General features: G+C 52.6%; 2 protein-coding genes across 4 annotated transcripts in view; both read left to right on the forward strand.

The window, feature by feature from the left end:
* Window positions 1-5,152, forward strand: part of rprd2a (regulation of nuclear pre-mRNA domain containing 2a) — an 18,961-nt gene extending 13,809 nt beyond the window's left edge. Inside the window, exons 4-11 of the mRNA XM_049025609.1 lie at window positions 117-169; window positions 268-394; window positions 608-783; window positions 893-1,283; window positions 1,599-1,853; window positions 1,960-2,163; window positions 2,409-4,909; window positions 5,023-5,152. Coding sequence (XP_048881566.1) covers window positions 117-169; window positions 268-394; window positions 608-783; window positions 893-1,283; window positions 1,599-1,853; window positions 1,960-2,163; window positions 2,409-4,828 — 3,626 coding nt within the window. The 3' untranslated portion in view covers window positions 4,829-4,909; window positions 5,023-5,152. The remainder of the gene's footprint in view (window positions 1-116; window positions 170-267; window positions 395-607; window positions 784-892; window positions 1,284-1,598; window positions 1,854-1,959; window positions 2,164-2,408; window positions 4,910-5,022) is intronic.
* tars2 (threonyl-tRNA synthetase 2, mitochondrial) lies at window positions 5,023-16,081 on the forward strand. Of its 3 annotated transcripts, none has more exons than XM_049025636.1 (18): window positions 5,023-5,152; window positions 9,474-9,649; window positions 9,947-10,061; window positions 10,967-11,088; window positions 11,484-11,592; window positions 12,032-12,096; window positions 12,801-12,879; window positions 12,966-13,109; window positions 13,184-13,282; window positions 13,427-13,593; window positions 13,687-13,849; window positions 14,486-14,623; window positions 14,866-14,943; window positions 15,056-15,156; window positions 15,253-15,354; window positions 15,475-15,547; window positions 15,626-15,740; window positions 15,846-16,081. In XM_049025636.1, exons 1-18 carry the CDS (start codon window positions 5,102-5,104, stop codon window positions 15,986-15,988), a joined length of 2,040 nt encoding a protein of 679 aa, XP_048881593.1. In that variant the 5' UTR covers window positions 5,023-5,101; the 3' UTR covers window positions 15,989-16,081. The 3 variants fall into 3 exon arrangements, 2 of the variants coding, with proteins under 2 accessions (XP_048881593.1, XP_048881592.1); XR_007399706.1 differs by lacking the exon at window positions 5,023-5,152 and adding an exon at window positions 8,650-9,041 and having other exon boundaries at window positions 15,258-15,354; window positions 15,846-15,984; XM_049025635.1 differs by lacking the exon at window positions 5,023-5,152 and adding an exon at window positions 8,650-9,041.
* The last annotated feature ends 278 nt before the right edge of the window (window positions 16,082-16,359 follow it).

Raw genomic sequence — 16,359 nt, forward strand, 5'->3', positions numbered from 1 at the left:
TGAACTCTGCTGGAGTTATCCTGGTGATGCACAGCCCAAGCAGGCCATAGACCTGTGGGCTGCTGTAAAGAGGAGCGGGTAAAAGGCACTCACTGTTTGAATGGTTCTCATTGCAGCTCCAGTGAACCCCAAGGCTGCCCTGAAGTCTAAGATTGTTGCTGAATTTGCTGTGAGTGTCTGCCCAGCATCTGAAATCGTTTATCTGCAGGCACATCTGACTGCTTGAGGGTTGAGCTCCAACACTTATACCAGCTCTTTCTCCCTCAGCCCCAAGCATTTATAGAGCAGCTGTCCAAGTACAAGCAGGCTGTGGAGGAAGCTGACCTTAAGGAGAAGCAGCTGTCTGCCCTCCGAGTCGATGTCTGCAGCACAGAGGCCCTTAAGAGGCTCAAAGGTGATATGCTGGCTTTAGTTGGCATTTAGTAGTGCTTCTTCCTTACTAACTTACTGATGAGTGGGCAGTGGTGGCTTAATGGTTATGGACGCGCACTTGTAATTCAAAGATTGCTATGCACTGTGTGCTGTGGTGTGTCAACAAAGACCACTAATCACTAAAATCTAAGATAAGGCCTTCTTAGAATTCACACAGTCTTTTATACTTTCTCAGATAAGGCTGGAGGTAAGAAGTTCTCAAAAGACTTTGAGGAAGGCAGCGGGAAGCTGCAGGAGTTTGTGAACTTCCTGGAACAACAGGTGAAGGGAGGCCCCCCTCTGCTGGAGGCTTTGGCCAATGCTGATGTCTTCTACGAGATGCAGTACAAGGAGGTCAAGATTGTCGCAAATGTGAGTTGTGGGAAATTACTCCTTTTCTTGGTGTCTTGTTCAAATTTCCACTAGTGATGATGTCTGGACCTTGACCTTTTCCAAACGCTCCTGTCCCCCTCTCCCACAGGCATACAAGACCTTTGCCAACCGTGTATCTAACTTGAAGCGCAAGCTTGATGCCCTCAAGGCAGCCCTCCCTGACCCCGATGACTCCCCCATCCCCTCCCCCTCTGAGGACGCTCCATCCCCAACGGGATCAGAGTCCCCCTTTCATGGGATGGGGGTTGGGGGTGCCAGAGGGGACGCATCGGGGAACCTGGTTGGCATGATGGACGTTGACGGCAGAGCCGTGGATGACAGGCAGGATGTGACCTTCAGCCTGGGGGACACGGCCGGCCCCAAGTCTTCTCCCAGCAGCTCCCACAGCCAGATACACGGGCATGGGGAGGGGGACAACAGAGATGTGGAGGACATGGAGCTCTCAGAAGAAGAAGAGGCTGACGGCACCAACATCATAGGTTAGGGGTGACTAATGTCGTGTACAAGCAGGCACTGATTAATGGCTGATTTAACCTTTTTTCTGCTTAATTAAATAGCACTATGGAGTAGTTTTGGCCGTCATTTGGTGGTCATACATCGATCAGTTTGCAGCTTTTCAGATACTGACCTGAATTTCTTTTAGGATTTGACCTCTTCACTTGGCATTTAGATACATTAGCCATTATCCTACCTGTCTTTGTTGAGCAAAGGGTGCCGATGTAATGAAAGGAGTAAAAATAACAGCAGTGAAACATTTTTGCTCATTCAAAAGCATCCCTTGTGTGTCTCCACAGTGGAGGAGCGCAGAGAGAAGCCGGCCCCTGTTGCCGCTCCCAAGCCAGCCACTGCTCCTCCTGTTGCTCCTCCTGCTGCTCCACCTCAGCGACTCTCAGAGGAGCCCCCGTCGAAAAAGCCTGCACCACCCATCACCTCCACCCCCAGCACCCCTGGGACCCCGGCAACTCCCCTGCCAGTGAACCTGGCCAACGTGGACCTGGGCAAGATCAGCTCCATCCTCAGCAGTCTCACGTCAGTGATGAAGAACACTGGTGAGTACATGTGACCTCATGGTCTTCTGGTGGCAGCAGGGCACTACAGTGTACAGGCTGTAATTATCACTGTATTACTAACCTGCCAGCGTCCTCCTGATTTTAGGCGTCAGCCCAGTGTCCCGCCCCTCACCGGGAACACCCACCACCCCATCGGCTCAGGGTTCGGCGGTGAAGTCCGGCACACCATCCCCTGGCGGAGCGTCGGCCCCTAACCCGCTGGCCAGCATCCTATCCCGTGTGGACATCACCCCTGAAGGCATTCTGAGTGCCCTGTCTAAGAGCCAGGGACCAAGTGCTGGGCTGCAGGGTGAGAGCGCCCCGCCGATGGGCCGCGCGTCGTCTTCTTCCTCAGCATCGCTAGAGGTTTCCTTGGCTTTTGTGTCACGGACAGATGAGTAATAGAAAAAGGTTCTGTCACAGTGTGTCATTGCGCATGTAGTGATGTTAGGCTGCTGCCTGTAGTTGTAACCCAGCATACATCCTCATCCACCACTCATCTCACTGAGGATCCCGAAGTGTGAATCGTTGTAACACCACCCCCCCCTTCTTTAGGTCTGTCTTCCCTTTTGCACAGTGTGGCGGGAAACTCCTCTTCTGTGACAGCGAATGCGGCCAAGGAACGGACCTCAAATCCTGCTGCCCCAGTGCCCGTTCGTGGCCACACGTACACCTCTCCTGAGCCTTCCTCTACCTCCTCATCCTCAGCGGTGCCGGTGGGGAAGATTTCTACGATGCCTAGCACACCTAAACCCAAACCTCCGTCAGGCAACAACTATAAGCGGGAGGTGGACAGGGAGCTGGAGAGGGAGTCCTCTTCCTCGGTCTCCTCTTCTTCCTCTCCCTCTAGTTTAGAATCAAAAATTCATAAATTTCTCCAAGGAAACCCAGGGTTCAGTGCCATCAACCTGGGTATCCCCATCTTGGGCAGCGGCCCAGGGGGGAGCAGCGACAGCCCCTTGCTGGGCTCAGAGAATGTGGACGGGACGCCTGTCCGCGATGAGACGGGGGGTACCCCCACCCAGGATGAGATCATGGACAAACCCGGCTCAGAGTCCCTCGCGCTCCTGACGGAGGCCGGCTCTCTGGGGGGCATGAAGAAGCTGCCAGCATCCACGGGGCATGACCTCTCCCCCACCGCCTACCGCACTGACTCCTGGGACGTGGCCATCTCGCCCAAGGCTGTCTTCAGCCAAGCGGACAGCGACGGGGATTACCATTCTTCTCGGTACCCTGGATACGGTGTGGAAAAGAAGGCATCCAAGTCAATCTTGAAGCTCAAGGGAGAGGACACCCTGAAGAAGAGGACCCCCAGCTCTGTGTCTGGGGTGACTCTGATTCCGGCTGCCCAGGACCCTAAGCCAAGTCACATCAAAGCCAGGAAGGATAGCTACGGCACGGCCCATGGCCCAAGCAAGCCCGGCTACTACGACGGGCTGGGTGAGAGAAGGGGCTCGACCTCCAAGGAAACTCTCCATCCGCACTCCGTCCCCCCTACAGAGCGCACGAAGAATGCAGCAACCCGAAAGACAGGCAGCAGCACAGAGGAAGGGGGCGGTGAGCAGCAGGCACATGGGGAGAGCAGGGTGGAGGATGTGCCAGGAAGCACCCCACCCACCACTGAGGCGGAGGGCGCACACTACCACCGCATCGAAACCGTGGTCTCTTCCTCCACCTGCGGGGAGGGAGCTCCTATCGAGACTCTGGGCTACAGTAACCGACGAATGTCAGGCGAGAGGATCCAAACCGTGGAAAGCATCCGCGTGATTGGCCGGGGCTCCCGGCCCCATGGTCGAGGGGGCGGAGCCGGGCCAAGGCCGGGTGGTGGTGGGGGCGGCTGGTATGATGAGGCATACATGGAGGCACCACCCCTGCCTCCGATCATGGCTCCTCCTCCCTCTCTCGGCCTTCCACCCCACCCCAGTACCCCTGCCTTGTCCACGCCGGGCGGTTCTGACGACCGGAGTTTGAGCTCATCTGCTTTGCCTCCGCCACCCCATCTCCTGCCTCCTCACCCCCACCTTGCTCCGGGGCAGTTCCAGTTTGAGGAAAGGCCAGTCATGCCCTTCCCTGCTGAAGACCCCCATTCCCGTCCCCTCCCCCACCAGCATCCACCCCCCACCTCCTTCTTCAGTTCCCCTCCACCCCCCATCCCGCAGCCCCCTCCTCCTCCCATCCCTCAGCCGCCTCCACCACCGCGGGACTTCCTGTCTCCGCCCTCTGCCGTCATGGTGGGTGGGGTGCTGGTGCCCGTAGACCGCGCCCTGCCTTTTCCTCCCGGCCGGCCTGACTCCGGAGACCGCGGGGGGAGCGGCACCAGCAATAGTAGCAGCAGCGGCTCTGCTGTGGGGGGGGCGGCCAATCCCAGCAGCCTCCCTCCTCCCCTCATGTCCTCCCTGCTTGGTGACCCTCCTCAGTTTAAAGACCTCCCACATGCAGCCACTGTGAAAGACCACTTCAGCCCGTGCCATGCCCCTCCTCTGCACCGCCCTGGGACGCCTGGGGCCCCGCCTCCACTGCTGGCTAGAGCCCGGGATGGCCCCAATTCCCCCCAACCCCCATCAGCCTCCTCCGCACCCACGTCCCCTTCGGGGGAGCCACCTCCCCTCCTGCCCCCTAACAGAAACACCGCCCCCCCCTCCTCACTTCAGCAGGCCCAGCGCCCACTGACCAACCCCAATTCACAGTCTCACAACCACAGACGCCCCTCACCCCCCCTGTCGCTCATGCGCCTGTCCTCCCCGAACCCCAGGCTCCCGCTGCGGCCCCCACACCCCCAGCCTGTGCCCCCCCCCCAGAGACAGTTCCTCCGTGGGCGTCCCCCTCACCCTCTGCGCCCCCCCCACTTCGAGCGAGATCCCATTTTCCGAGCCGGCAAACAACCCGTCCCCCCCTTCGCTGGTGTCCCGGGGAGCGGTCCCAGAGGCACTCCTTTTTACCCTCCCAAGAGACCTTTCCTGCCCCCGCGCTACTGAAGGGTTAATCAAACCCCCCGCCCCCTCCCCTGCGAGGTTGTGGCCTTCTCCAGTTTCACCCTCGAACAGCCTCTTCGCACGGTAAATAGACAGTGGTGCAATGCTCCCCGTGTAATCACTGCATTCAGTACTTCACACTATACGCTCTACATGGTTGTGCGCTGATGTCCCCACATGCCAATGCCCCCCCGCAGCTCCAGGACCCATAGGGTTCTCTCATTCCTGCCATAGAAGACACCCAAAGCAAATGATGGGAGCGTCATGTAGGCCACGATGGAAGGAGGTCTACCTGCAGATGGTGTAATAAAGAGAAGGAAAAAAGAGGTGGTTATTTACTTGCCCTTCTGATTTTTTTTTTTTATTTTATTTTTTTTGTGTGTACTGCTTAACATGAGTCGGAGCGGGGGGGTGGGATAGAGTGGGGTGGGGGGGGGGTCACTGCGAGGGGTAAATAGCAGGTTATTTTGCTTGTTCTCCTTTGTTGTTTATACCTTCTGACAAACAGTGTGAGGTTTTAGCCCCCTGCCTTTGCATGTTTTCAACATCATGGGCAAATTCTTTTAAATTAAAATAGTCATTTCAGAGATCCCTTTGCCTTCATTTAGGTCCCCTTCAGCCCTGTCCCCCCCCCCCCCCCCCCCCCCCCCCCCAAAGGATCTAACTCAAGTCCCCTGTGCCGTGCTGACTCTTTGTATATAATGTCTTTCCCCTCTATACATTTCAGACATCCAAATGTATAGGTCGAAAGAGTGGGTTATTACTATTTAGTTCTGTTGTCTGCATTTACTGTTTGTAGCTGGAGACAAGAGAATTTGAGTCCTTGCTAGTATTATTATTGTTACCATTGTAATTGTGAGCCGTTAGTCTGAAACAGCTGCAGCGGAGCCAAACTTCACGCTGTACATAGCACATGACAGCTGTGTTTATAAGGCACCAGGGTGTCTCATCCATCCCACAGAAGGATGTTTTAATGACTGACGAGGAGGATGTGAGCCTTACTGGGCACTATCACTGAAATATTGCTTTGACATCAAACCAGCAAACAAAAAAAGTGACGGAGAGACTTAAATCCAATAAGCTAGGGACGGGGTGCTTTGAGACTTGAGACTCTTCCAGTTCTCTTAAAGCTTTTACATGTACTGACTGTAATAAAAACCAGAGTTTGAAAACAACCAAGAAAAGATACTTTATTTACAGTTCTGGGTATTACCATCATCATTTCTTTATTATGCCTTTTTTTTAACTACTGTTTTTGGCTTGGTGTACCAAACCGCTTGTTTCTGAAGTGCATTAACGCTGCCTGTATGTTAGTCCCGTCCAGACACATGGTGTGTGTTTCTCTGAGTACCTGTGCCTGGCAGCCAGGCCCTCCCGTCTCCCTGCATGTTCCTTCACTCTTTCCTCCTCCTGCTCTCTTCACCCTCCACGTTTTGTCATACCTGTTGCCACTTGCCCCCCTCCCCCCAATCCTTCCTGTTCAGCCATGTTCTCTTTCATTGTTGTCTTCCATTTCGCCTCAGAAATAAACTGTTTCCGTTATAACAGAAGCGGACGGCCTGGACTCTGCAAAATAAAGGCTTTGACAATTAAACTGCTTATAACTGGGGAGGGTGGGGGGGGGGATGGGCATGTGTAATTTCAAGACTCCCTATGGCTTTTTAAAGCCCATATAGAAAATCTAGAGGAGCCTGTGGATAGGATTTGTTTACTCATTGTAAAACTGCTGCCTATGATCCTACCAGGCAATGTTCTCCCCCCCCCCCCCCCCCCCCCCATTTTTTGTTTACCCCTGTCCCCCCCCTCCATATCTGAAAGTTCTGATGTGTACTGGGTATTTCAGATGGACTAATTGTGATGAAGCCGTCCCCAGGTCTTTACATATGAATGATTATGTATGAACATCTAAGCTTTCAAATTGTGTGTGCAGACTTACCAGACAATGCCGACCGTCTGGAAAGCAACAGACGTCCTGCACATTTTTTTTTTTTTGCAGTTATGATTAAAACAGGTCACAGCCTAGACTGACAATCGCAAATCTCCAAGTGATTTTAGGTTTTCTGTAATTCTATAATCCTTACCAGCTTTAGATTCTTCACGTTATCACCAAGAATTGTTACGGTCTTACTGATTTTAATTGTAATACTAAGTCGCAATGAACTTGAAATGCATAAATTTTCAACCTGCCACAATTCTTGGTTAACAGTGTATTAGGTTGGGGTTATGTTGTTTTAAACAGAAAGCATATTTGGTTGCTGTAGAAACTAACGTAGGGTGGTTGTGTAACATACGCATACAAACACTAAATTAAAATCCCACTAAAATTCCCAACCCAACAGTCCAGAAAGTGTATTACTAGTCTTCTGTATAAACTGGGTACTCCATTCTAGGCTTTGGGCATAAATGTGTTATCTTATTAAATTTCTCAATCAATTGTGAACATTGATTTATGTTCCCTGTGAAATGAGTGAATGTGGCTATTGGAGTGAGAGGTAGGGGGACCTCGCTGACGTGATTGTTGCACTCCAAGTCACCAGTGTGCTGTAGCTGGGGATGGCAGTCGCGTTTCTGTGTTCTGTGTGCGTTGTGTACCGCGGATTAGCCAGTAGTAGCCTTCATTCGTGTCTTCTGCTTGTTTTTACTGTATAATCACGAAGAAAAAACTGATACGTAATTGCGGTTAAACTCAGAAGTATCGGTTACGATGGAGCTCAGCCTTCAAGTAATATTAAGAAGGTAGTAATGGGTATGGGCTTATATCATTTTTTAAACTAAACTTTGTCCTCCATAAACATAGATCCAAATATTTGTATTTAACTGTTAGATACGAATGCATTTCTAATATAAAACCGGCATCCTTTAATGTCATTTTGCCATGGGGTGAGTTAATGGCATCTTCCAAAGACGTCAATTACTGATTTTCAGTTTCGTGTTAGAGAAGTTCTGTCTGTATTCTGCGATAGCAGCGGGCCGCGGCGGGCGACCATTACAAAGCAGAACGGGAAGCCGTTAGTGGGGCTTCGCTCTGGCTATGGGGCTCCGTGTGTGTAGCTGGTCGGCCGTGGAATTGTTGAATAACGGCTTTCTGTTCTAGATTGTCTGGTTTATTATTACTAATGATCATTTATTGTGCTGCGCTCGATATTTGAGCATTAGTTGAATCCCTGACGACCGAGCATTCTCTTAATATGCTGCTTTATTATTTAAGCGGAAAGCTCAATATTTGTCCTCGTTTCCAATTAAAACCGCCGCTACTACCGAGCCACCTTACGGGCTAGATATCGCGGACAGCTATGCTACAGCCAAATGCAAAGTGTGGCGAGAAATAAGACAGATTCCTTAAACGACGTGACTTGTAGTGCGGCAAACTGGCAACAAATTAATGCGTAGGGAGTGTTACATTTTATATAAATGTATATGAGGGATTTGGAAATTAGCCACGGAGACCTACTTGTCCAGCAGCCTTGGGCAACGTTGCAACTCGTTTGCTCTTGCCAAATTGCAGCCGTCTAACGGGTTACACTGCACTGCAAATAGGCACGGATCAATACATGCCCAATAGATAAGATCGTAGTAAACCTAATCGTTCTGCGCATCGATGTCGTCCATGTGTGATGTGTACATTATCCTTGAATATTTACCTCAATAAAGCTTAGGAAAAGACACCAGTAGCATGCGTGTGGCGGCACAAAGAGACATCTGCAGGATCCACTGTAGTTAACGGATCCGCTCCTTGTCGTACAGCAGCAGTACATGCACTCGCCCTCTTGCGGCCCCATTTTTGATTCGCCGATACTTTCACTTGTGCCGAGCCTAGTGGTGACAGAGCAGCGCAACGGTGCTGGCCCCCGCAGAAAGGCGTCGCATTGGCGGGGCAATCGTGCACATTCACTGTGTGTTGGAAAGCTTGAGCTGCACACAGAGGCTTGCAGTTGCTCCGCGAGGATGGCCTGGGGGGCGCGCGCGAGTTCTTACCCAGCCTGGTCTCCGCCCACCTGCGTGTAGCCAATCAGCTCCCGCCTGCGTCTTCCTCTTGTGATTCCGGTGTCATGGCGGCTCGCTAGAGAGCAGACAAGGGGAATAAGTGTGGAGTGGCTGTCACGACTATGCTGTTGTAAGCGCAGCAATCGGGATGTTGGATATTATCCTCAAGGGCTGGTCTGTGTATCGGACTAAGGCGTTTCCGGTTCTTTGGTCATACAGGCGGTATTGTAAGGTGTGCGTTATTACTCGGATAAGTTATTATCCACCTTAATTGGTTCCTTTTGTGTCTATCATAATTTGAGAGCTGTTCTGACATAATTGACCTTCGGTTTAATGAATACTTAATAAGCTCACTCTGGTAACGTTAGCCATGGTACCAGAAGCTTGGAAAAGCTTCTGAAACCACGTGCGTGTTAAATAAGCAGTACATAGGCATAATAATGCATAATACTTAATAAAAACTGTTTAATTTTGCATTTTCACAATTTTGCCGACGTTAAAATCATATAGTTTAAAGTTTATGATGTCATTCTTATTCAGCAGAAGGTTCACTATTACAAGTCAGGATGGATTCACATTGCTCATGTAATTGTGGTTATTTGATTTAAACTCTTTATGTAATGTGTTCTCTCCTCCCTTCCACCTTTGCTCACTCCTTCCTCAGCCAGTACAGCCTGGGTTATTGGAACGCCTGCGGCATTTTGAGGCCCTTCGGGAGAGCCAGGAGGACAGGGCGGTGGGGGAAAAGGGAGAGGGTCTCTGTGTCCAGCTGCAGGATGGCAGCGTTGTGAAGGGGACAGCCGGAGTCACGACGCCCCTGCTGGTCGCAGAGAGAGCGCGGTATTACCTCAGAGCGGCAGTGAAATAGCTTCATAAATGCTTGCTGTTTTTATATATCAAAGCCCCATTCTGCTGCCTCAGGGTTAACATTTTCACACAGCCATCTTTGTTATTCTTATACCCAGAAATCCCACTCCAGTAAAAATAGATGAGGTTGTCAGTTGGGGCAATAATTTTCAGACCGGATGGTGGTGGTGGTGATCAGTTTTTTTTCCTCCCACAAATTCATGGTTGGTCATAACCCCCCCCCCCCACACACACACACACACACACACACACACACCTGTGTCTTAACAGGGTAAAGGGTGCCGTGGTTGGCAGGGTGAATGGAAAACTCTGGGAACTGCATCGCCCCCTGGAGGGAGACTGCGAGCTGCATTTGCTGGGCTATGACAGTGCTGAAGGCCAGCAGGTGAGTAGCCCCGTGCCGCAGCCAGTCTCTGTACCTCTCCTGAGGGGGAAGGTTGGAGGACAATAAAGACGCAAGTCACTTTAAAAAGGTTGGCTGTGGTCCAAGGCTCTGTTACACAGTCTAACCTCCTAAAGCTTTGGTTTACAGCTGCTAGTACTTTAAAATATCCATCAGGCTGGTCAGGTTCTCTGCTGCTTTCACATTCCACGCCGTTATTTTTTTTCCCATAAATACCTCCTGTGATCTATTAGCCAGGGATGGCACCGCTTACCCCGATGCACCCCCCTCCAACCCCAGTCAAAAACTTTTACTTTCGCTGCCCCACGTCCTCCTCTGCACAACATTATTTTATCATCGCTGCCCTGCCAACTCCTGCTAAACAACTACACCATTGTAGTGAGCTGTCAGGTCATGCTAATGCGCTTCTGCTAATAGCAGTGATTTTTATGCCAGTTTTCCCTCGTTCGCACTGGAGGTGGCACTGTGCCCACTGGCACTAAAACTGTGCTGCTACTCGCAGGAATTTTGCACATCCCCTGTCCCACCCCCCACCCCCCCCATGACATCAGGGTCCACCAAGCTAACCCCACCGTGATGTCAGGGATGGCCTTGGATAATGGGATCATTTTTTGAATTCTTCTTCTGGCTTATTAATTGCCCACTTCTTTAGTATTTGAACTTGGCCTGACGGGCTTGTTGACGCATCCCCGGTACAGTGTTCATGTTCCCTCCAAAGTAATGAGCTTATGGTTTCTCAAAATTAGATGTTTTTCTCTTTTATTACATACTGCAGTGTAATCGTTTTGTTTGTTTCCTGCAGATGACAGGAGTTTGATCTCCTCCTTATGCTGACTTCCAATGACCGGGTGACAACCTCACGTGTTCTGTCCCTGTCCGGTTCCCAGGTGCTGTGGCGTTCTGGAGCATGTGTCCTGGCAGCGGTGCTGGAGCAGCTGTTTGGGGCGGAAGTATGTTGGCAGGGCACGTCTGAGAGCAGCTTCTACTGTGATTACCAGCTAGCAGATGGGTAAGTGACACCCCAGGGATTTTGGTGCTGGGGTCACTCCTTGGATGTACAACGTCTGTGGGTCATGCAGGCAAGGCTGGGATCCTCCATTCATGGTCAGCCTCCCTCCTGTGGACTTCTTGTAGTCCTGAGTGTTAGAATTCAGTCTGACAAGCTGGTGAGGGGCCGTTGGTAGCCGCTGCCTTCCTCAGCCATTGTTTATGGAGCTGTAAACAAGGCTTATGGGGAAAAGCAGTCATCTATGAAGACAACCTTCTAGGAAGCTTAGGACACAGGGTGACACACACACTTGTCTTTTGTGTGTTATTTATTTATATATAAAAACCTGTTCTTTTGACATTGTGGGTGCCGTCTCCCTCTGCAGTCTCATGCTGTCTCTTTGCTCTCTCGCTCAGCGTCCTTCCTCTGGATGAAGTGGCAGAGAAGTGCAGCCGAATGGCCGCCCTCAGACTCCCCTTCACCGGATTGCAGCTCAGCACCCATCAGCTGAAGGAGCTTTTCAAGGTACGGACGTCTTCTGCTTGCCTCTGTTTCAGTCCCCCGTCTGGTCCTCCTTGCTGCCAACCTGCTGGATAAGTCATCAGCATTGTGTGTGTGTGTGTGTGTGTGTGTGTGTGTGTGTGTGTCAGAGATGGACATAAAGGCAGAGAGAGGGACCATTGCATAACCCCTACAAGTCACCTATTAGCCCAAATCCACGCATGGCCTGCTTTGCGATTTGGATTGATGTTCTATTCAAACCACAAGATGGCAGTATTGCTATAGGTTTTTTTTTTCTCCAGTAACAATTGGCAATCATTTCAAAGGCACTTCCTGCCAAACAGTGTCTGTATATGAGTTGGCTTCAGGATGGCAGCGCGCACCCTGACTTTCCGCTCGTTTCTTGTTCTCTTGTGGCTCTCGATCATTCAGACTGTTACAATGTGTATGTTGGCTCACACAGGACAGCTCACCGAGGCTGCAACTGATTGAAGAGCGGCTGACCAGTCCAACTGTAACCGTCTACAGGTCTGTCCCACAATGCACTGCTTCACATATCACTTAGCCAGTGTGTCACTGCATGTCTCTTTTATTTACACTCACTTCTGCTGATGAACTGCAACTAAAACAGAGCCCTGCCATCGAAAGCACCCCAAGCCCTTAGACTCAGAGTACGGAAAGACAGACTCCACTACACCAGTAGTAATATGACACTTGCTGGTGGTTAAGGGCACCTGAAAGTTGTTGGTTTGAGTCCCAGGTATCCTAGATTGCTCTGTACAAAAAGTCACCAAATGTTGCCTGGAAACATTGTTTAGTAAGTATCTTTAAGACCTCAGTTTCACTTCCCAGTCAGTAATTTGTGCTTCTTATGAAATTTTTATAAAAAAAGAACTGCTTATTGTGCAGTGGGAGGTTCCGGAAACATCTGGAAAGGTTTGAGCTTATGTAACGTTCCTGTTCCAGTAGTGGTTTTGACAGACACTGTAACGAGGGATACTCGAGTTTTAAAAGGTGCTTTGTAACCCTAGAAGCTGAAGCTGGTAAAAAAGCTACCTAGTAGATATTTGCGTGATGTTCTGAGGTGATAAGGTGTAGTGAACGTCACCTTCACCCTGTGGTGTTTCTGGGCCTCCTGGCCAGTTCGCTTCCTCTCATTGGCTTGTTGACCTGAGTGAAGTGTCCCCTGCTAATCATGTCTTTCTGTCACCGTCTCTGGCCCGTTACCGTAGGTGTGGCGACGCTGTGGGGCTTTGCACTGGGCCTCTCCTCCCTCACACCGGCTACCTTAAGCTCTTCAAGCTGCTGCAGGTGAGTCAGGGAAGCTCCCGTCTGCCCACCTGCATCCACGAGAAGCTCTGCAAAGGGATTCACGTCTCTGCCTAACGCCCCCACAGGTGTCGGCGCTGGCTACGGAGAGCCCTCTCCCTGGTGGCATGTCGAGGGTGCTGGGGGTGTCCTTCCCGGGTCACAGAGAAAAGGAGGAGTGGGAAAGAGAGCTGGAGGAAGCTCGCCGCCGGGACCACAGGCGCATCGGCAGGGTGAGGTGCCGTCGCCACGGTGACCATCACTTTGTTCCCACCTGTCCATCTCTGGCTGACTCCGTGTCTCCCAGGACCAGGAGCTGTTCTTCTTCAACGACGTCAGTCCCGGTAGCTGCTTCTTCTTCCCGAAGGGGGCTCACATCTACAACACGCTCACAGACTTCATTAAGGTACCGGAGACACTTAAACGCACACACATGTACACGCACCCGGAGTCTCAGCCCAGAATCTCTAACTCTCAGCTTTACATGACTGTTGTTCTCATTCCTCCCCTGATTCCTGCTCCACTTCCTCCTGTCCTCCTTCCCACTTAGAGTGAGTACCGGAGGCGTGGCTTCAGTGAGGTCATGACCCCTACCCTGTACAACACGACATTATGGGAGCGCTCTGGCCACTGGGAGCACTACAGCGAGAACATGTTCTTGGTGCAGTGCCCCCCGCACACCTACGCCCTCAAGCCGATGAACTGCCCCGCCCACTGGTGAGTGCCGGCCAGGCTTGCAGGTGCAGTCTAGGTTGCTGTGGTACATGGGCGAGATGACCTGATGCCATCAATAAAATGCTCCTCCCCCAGTGTCATGTTTGAGCAGCGGGTTCGGTCCTGGCGGGAGCTGCCCTTACGCTGGGCAGACTTCGGTGCACTGCATCGCAATGAACACTCGGGGGCGCTCACAGGCCTGACCAGAGTCCGCCGCTTCTGCCAGGACGACGCCCACATCTTCTGCACCCCCGAGCAGGTACGCCCCTCCTCCCCTCATGGGCAGCACCTGTGTTTCCTTAGGACCAGGGGTGAAGGTGGCCTCTGATAGGGGTGGCGGGGGCTGGCTGGGGAGGCTCCTTTCCTTCAGTTCCTCCAAGATCTGCTTCATTATTCCAGTAGCCGGAAGTGGACTTTGAAATCCGTGTGCGCTCAGCAGTTCAAATCCTTCCCAAGGACAGCCTTCCTGGCGTGTGATTGGACAGCAAGCCACTTCGAAGTCCTGCCCTCCCCGTTATGTCCTCTTGTCACAGAGGTTTGCCCACCTCCCCTCAAATGTCACCCGTCGGTCAGCTGGGTTGGTTCTCCGGTTTTATGACAGCCGTGTGAGCCTATGGAACCCTGTCATCTGATTTGCCGTGCCCCCGTTGCTGGGGGCGGCATTCTGGGGAGGGCAGTAGGTAGAGTCCTCAGGCCGAGCTGCGGAATGCTGCCGTTCGAACTTCACTCAGGCCGGTAAACCCCGGCCTGCTGCCTCTCCAGCTGATTAAATAGCTGAGGTGCGATTTTAGGCCATGGGTGTTTTGCTTGCTTGGGAAACAGGCCCTAAGCATGGCACCAGCCTGTTGTCTATGCTGCCTGCCTGTGCCATCATTCTTGCTTATCGTGTTGGCAGCTGGAGGGCGAGATCACTTCCTGTCTGGAGTTTGTGCGCAGCGTCTACACCGTGTTCGGCTTCTCCTTCCGCTGCCTGCTGTCCACACGCCCTCCGTCCTTCCTGGGGGACGCCTCACTGTGGGACAGCGCCGAGCAGGTGAGGCCGTGCCCCCCCCCCATATATTATGCGGGCTGCCAAGCACTGCCGCTGCCTAACGTGTCCCAGCGAGCTGGGGCGTGCCAGCGGCCTGTCGCTCCCTCTTTCTCACCTCCACATCATCCTGAGAGATTCCCGGGTGAGGAGAAAGAGCCCCCCTCCCCCTCCCCCGACCCCCTCTGCCGCACACAGAGCAGTGACCTTCCCTTTGTGTCTCATTCTCTCTTCTTTTGGGGGCCCAGCAACTGGAGAAAAGCCTGCAGCAGTTCGGGGAGCCATGGGACGTGAACCTTGGGGATGGGGCCTTCTATGGGCCCAAGGTAAGCGTGGGGGGGGCTGTGCCAGGAAGTAGGGATAAGATGGGGGGGAGGTACCAGGAGGTTGGGTTACGGGAGACCCGCACATCAGCGTCAATATCGTCTGCTGGCCCAGGTCGACATCCAGATCCGTGATGCCACTGGGCGACAGCACCAGTGCGCCACCATCCAGTTGGACTTCCAGTTGCCGATCAGGTTCCAGTTGAAGTACATGAGGTCAGTGTGTGATTGCAGTGCCGCCGGCTTCCGTGTGCCCTGGGAGTCTGCTGCTTACTGAGAGCCATGGGGGGGGGGGGTGCTGGATGTCTCCAGTGCAGACGGAGAGGTGTGCCGGCCAGTGATGATCCACAGAGCTGTACTGGGCTCCCTGGAGCGCATGGTCGCCATCCTGGCCGAGCACTTCGGGGGGCGATGGTGAGTCACTGTCAGCCGGGCTTGTCTATCTATCTGTCTGTTTGGGTCTCCCACCCAAGCCATTCCTCTGTAACATGGGTCTCCTTGCCCCTCACCCTGCTCCACATTGCCCCCCCTCAGGCCCCTGTGGCTCTCCCCAGCACAGGTCATGGTGTTACCGGTGGGGAGTCACGTGGAGGAGTACGCACAGCAGGTCAGCCAGCAGACGGAGGTGGCGTGCGTGTGTGCGTGCATATGAGCTGTATTCATACTCTGTCCTGGTGTCCTTAAGGTGGTAAGGAGGTTCCGTGAGTCTGGCTTCAACACTGACATGGATGGTGACCACGGGGCCACCTTAAATAAGAAGATCCGCTCTGCTCAGCTCGCTCAGTACAACTACATACTAGGTGAGGGGGGGGAGGGGGGTGGGCAGACGCAGCCCCACGGCTGCACGCGTTCCGTTCCACACTCACACACGTTTCCTCTGTCTCTCTTCCCTCGGGGGCCATCAGTGGTGGGGGAGAAGGAGGCCACCAGTGGTACAGTGAGCGTGCGAACCCGCGGGGGCCTGCAGCTAGGCCAGCGGGCCATGAACGAGGTGCTGGGGGCCCTGGCAGAGATCAGAGAGTCCAGGAGCAACCTAGATGCTTTCTGAAGAAAGAGCAGCGGCACGACACCGCCAGCAGGACAAGGATTCCACCCCCCTCCATTCTACTGTATTGATTTTTATAATAAAGTGTTTAAACCAGCTGCTCTCATTTGGTGTTATAAATATCTGCTGTTGGTTTTGAATGAGACGTGAACAAACACAGGCAGCAAATCAGTTGCCCGTCTTGATGCCTCTGAGTGACAATAATTAAGGCAGTTTTCTTCTTTAATTACTTTGAACGGCTTAGCTGTGTGTCTGTGGATCCGGTCGTCACCTTGTTTGAGTTGCTGCTTTATCAGGCAGCACATAGCTTTACGGGGACTGCCCTGAGGGGGGGTAGGCTTTTAATGGAAACAGGAAAGCGGAACACGGATCCG

Source organism: Brienomyrus brachyistius, chromosome 9 (assembly GCF_023856365.1).
Source record: "Brienomyrus brachyistius isolate T26 chromosome 9, BBRACH_0.4, whole genome shotgun sequence".
NCBI classification, from domain to species: Eukaryota; Metazoa; Chordata; class Actinopteri; order Osteoglossiformes; family Mormyridae; genus Brienomyrus; species Brienomyrus brachyistius.

What these genes read in the sequence shown, in the direction of transcription:
- tars2 (XM_049025635.1), top strand. Translation starts at nt 8,958, where the DNA reads ATGTTGGATATTATCCTCAAGGGCTGGTCTGTGTATCGGACTAAGGCG. An exon ending in AGCTCTTCAAGCTGCTGCAG is followed by an intron (nt 12,880 to 12,965) that starts GTGAGTCAGGGA and finishes ACGCCCCCACAG; the next exon opens with GTGTCGGCGCTGGCTACGGA. An exon ending in TCTTCTGCACCCCCGAGCAG is followed by an intron (nt 13,850 to 14,485) that starts GTACGCCCCTCC and finishes TCGTGTTGGCAG; the next exon opens with CTGGAGGGCGAGATCACTTC.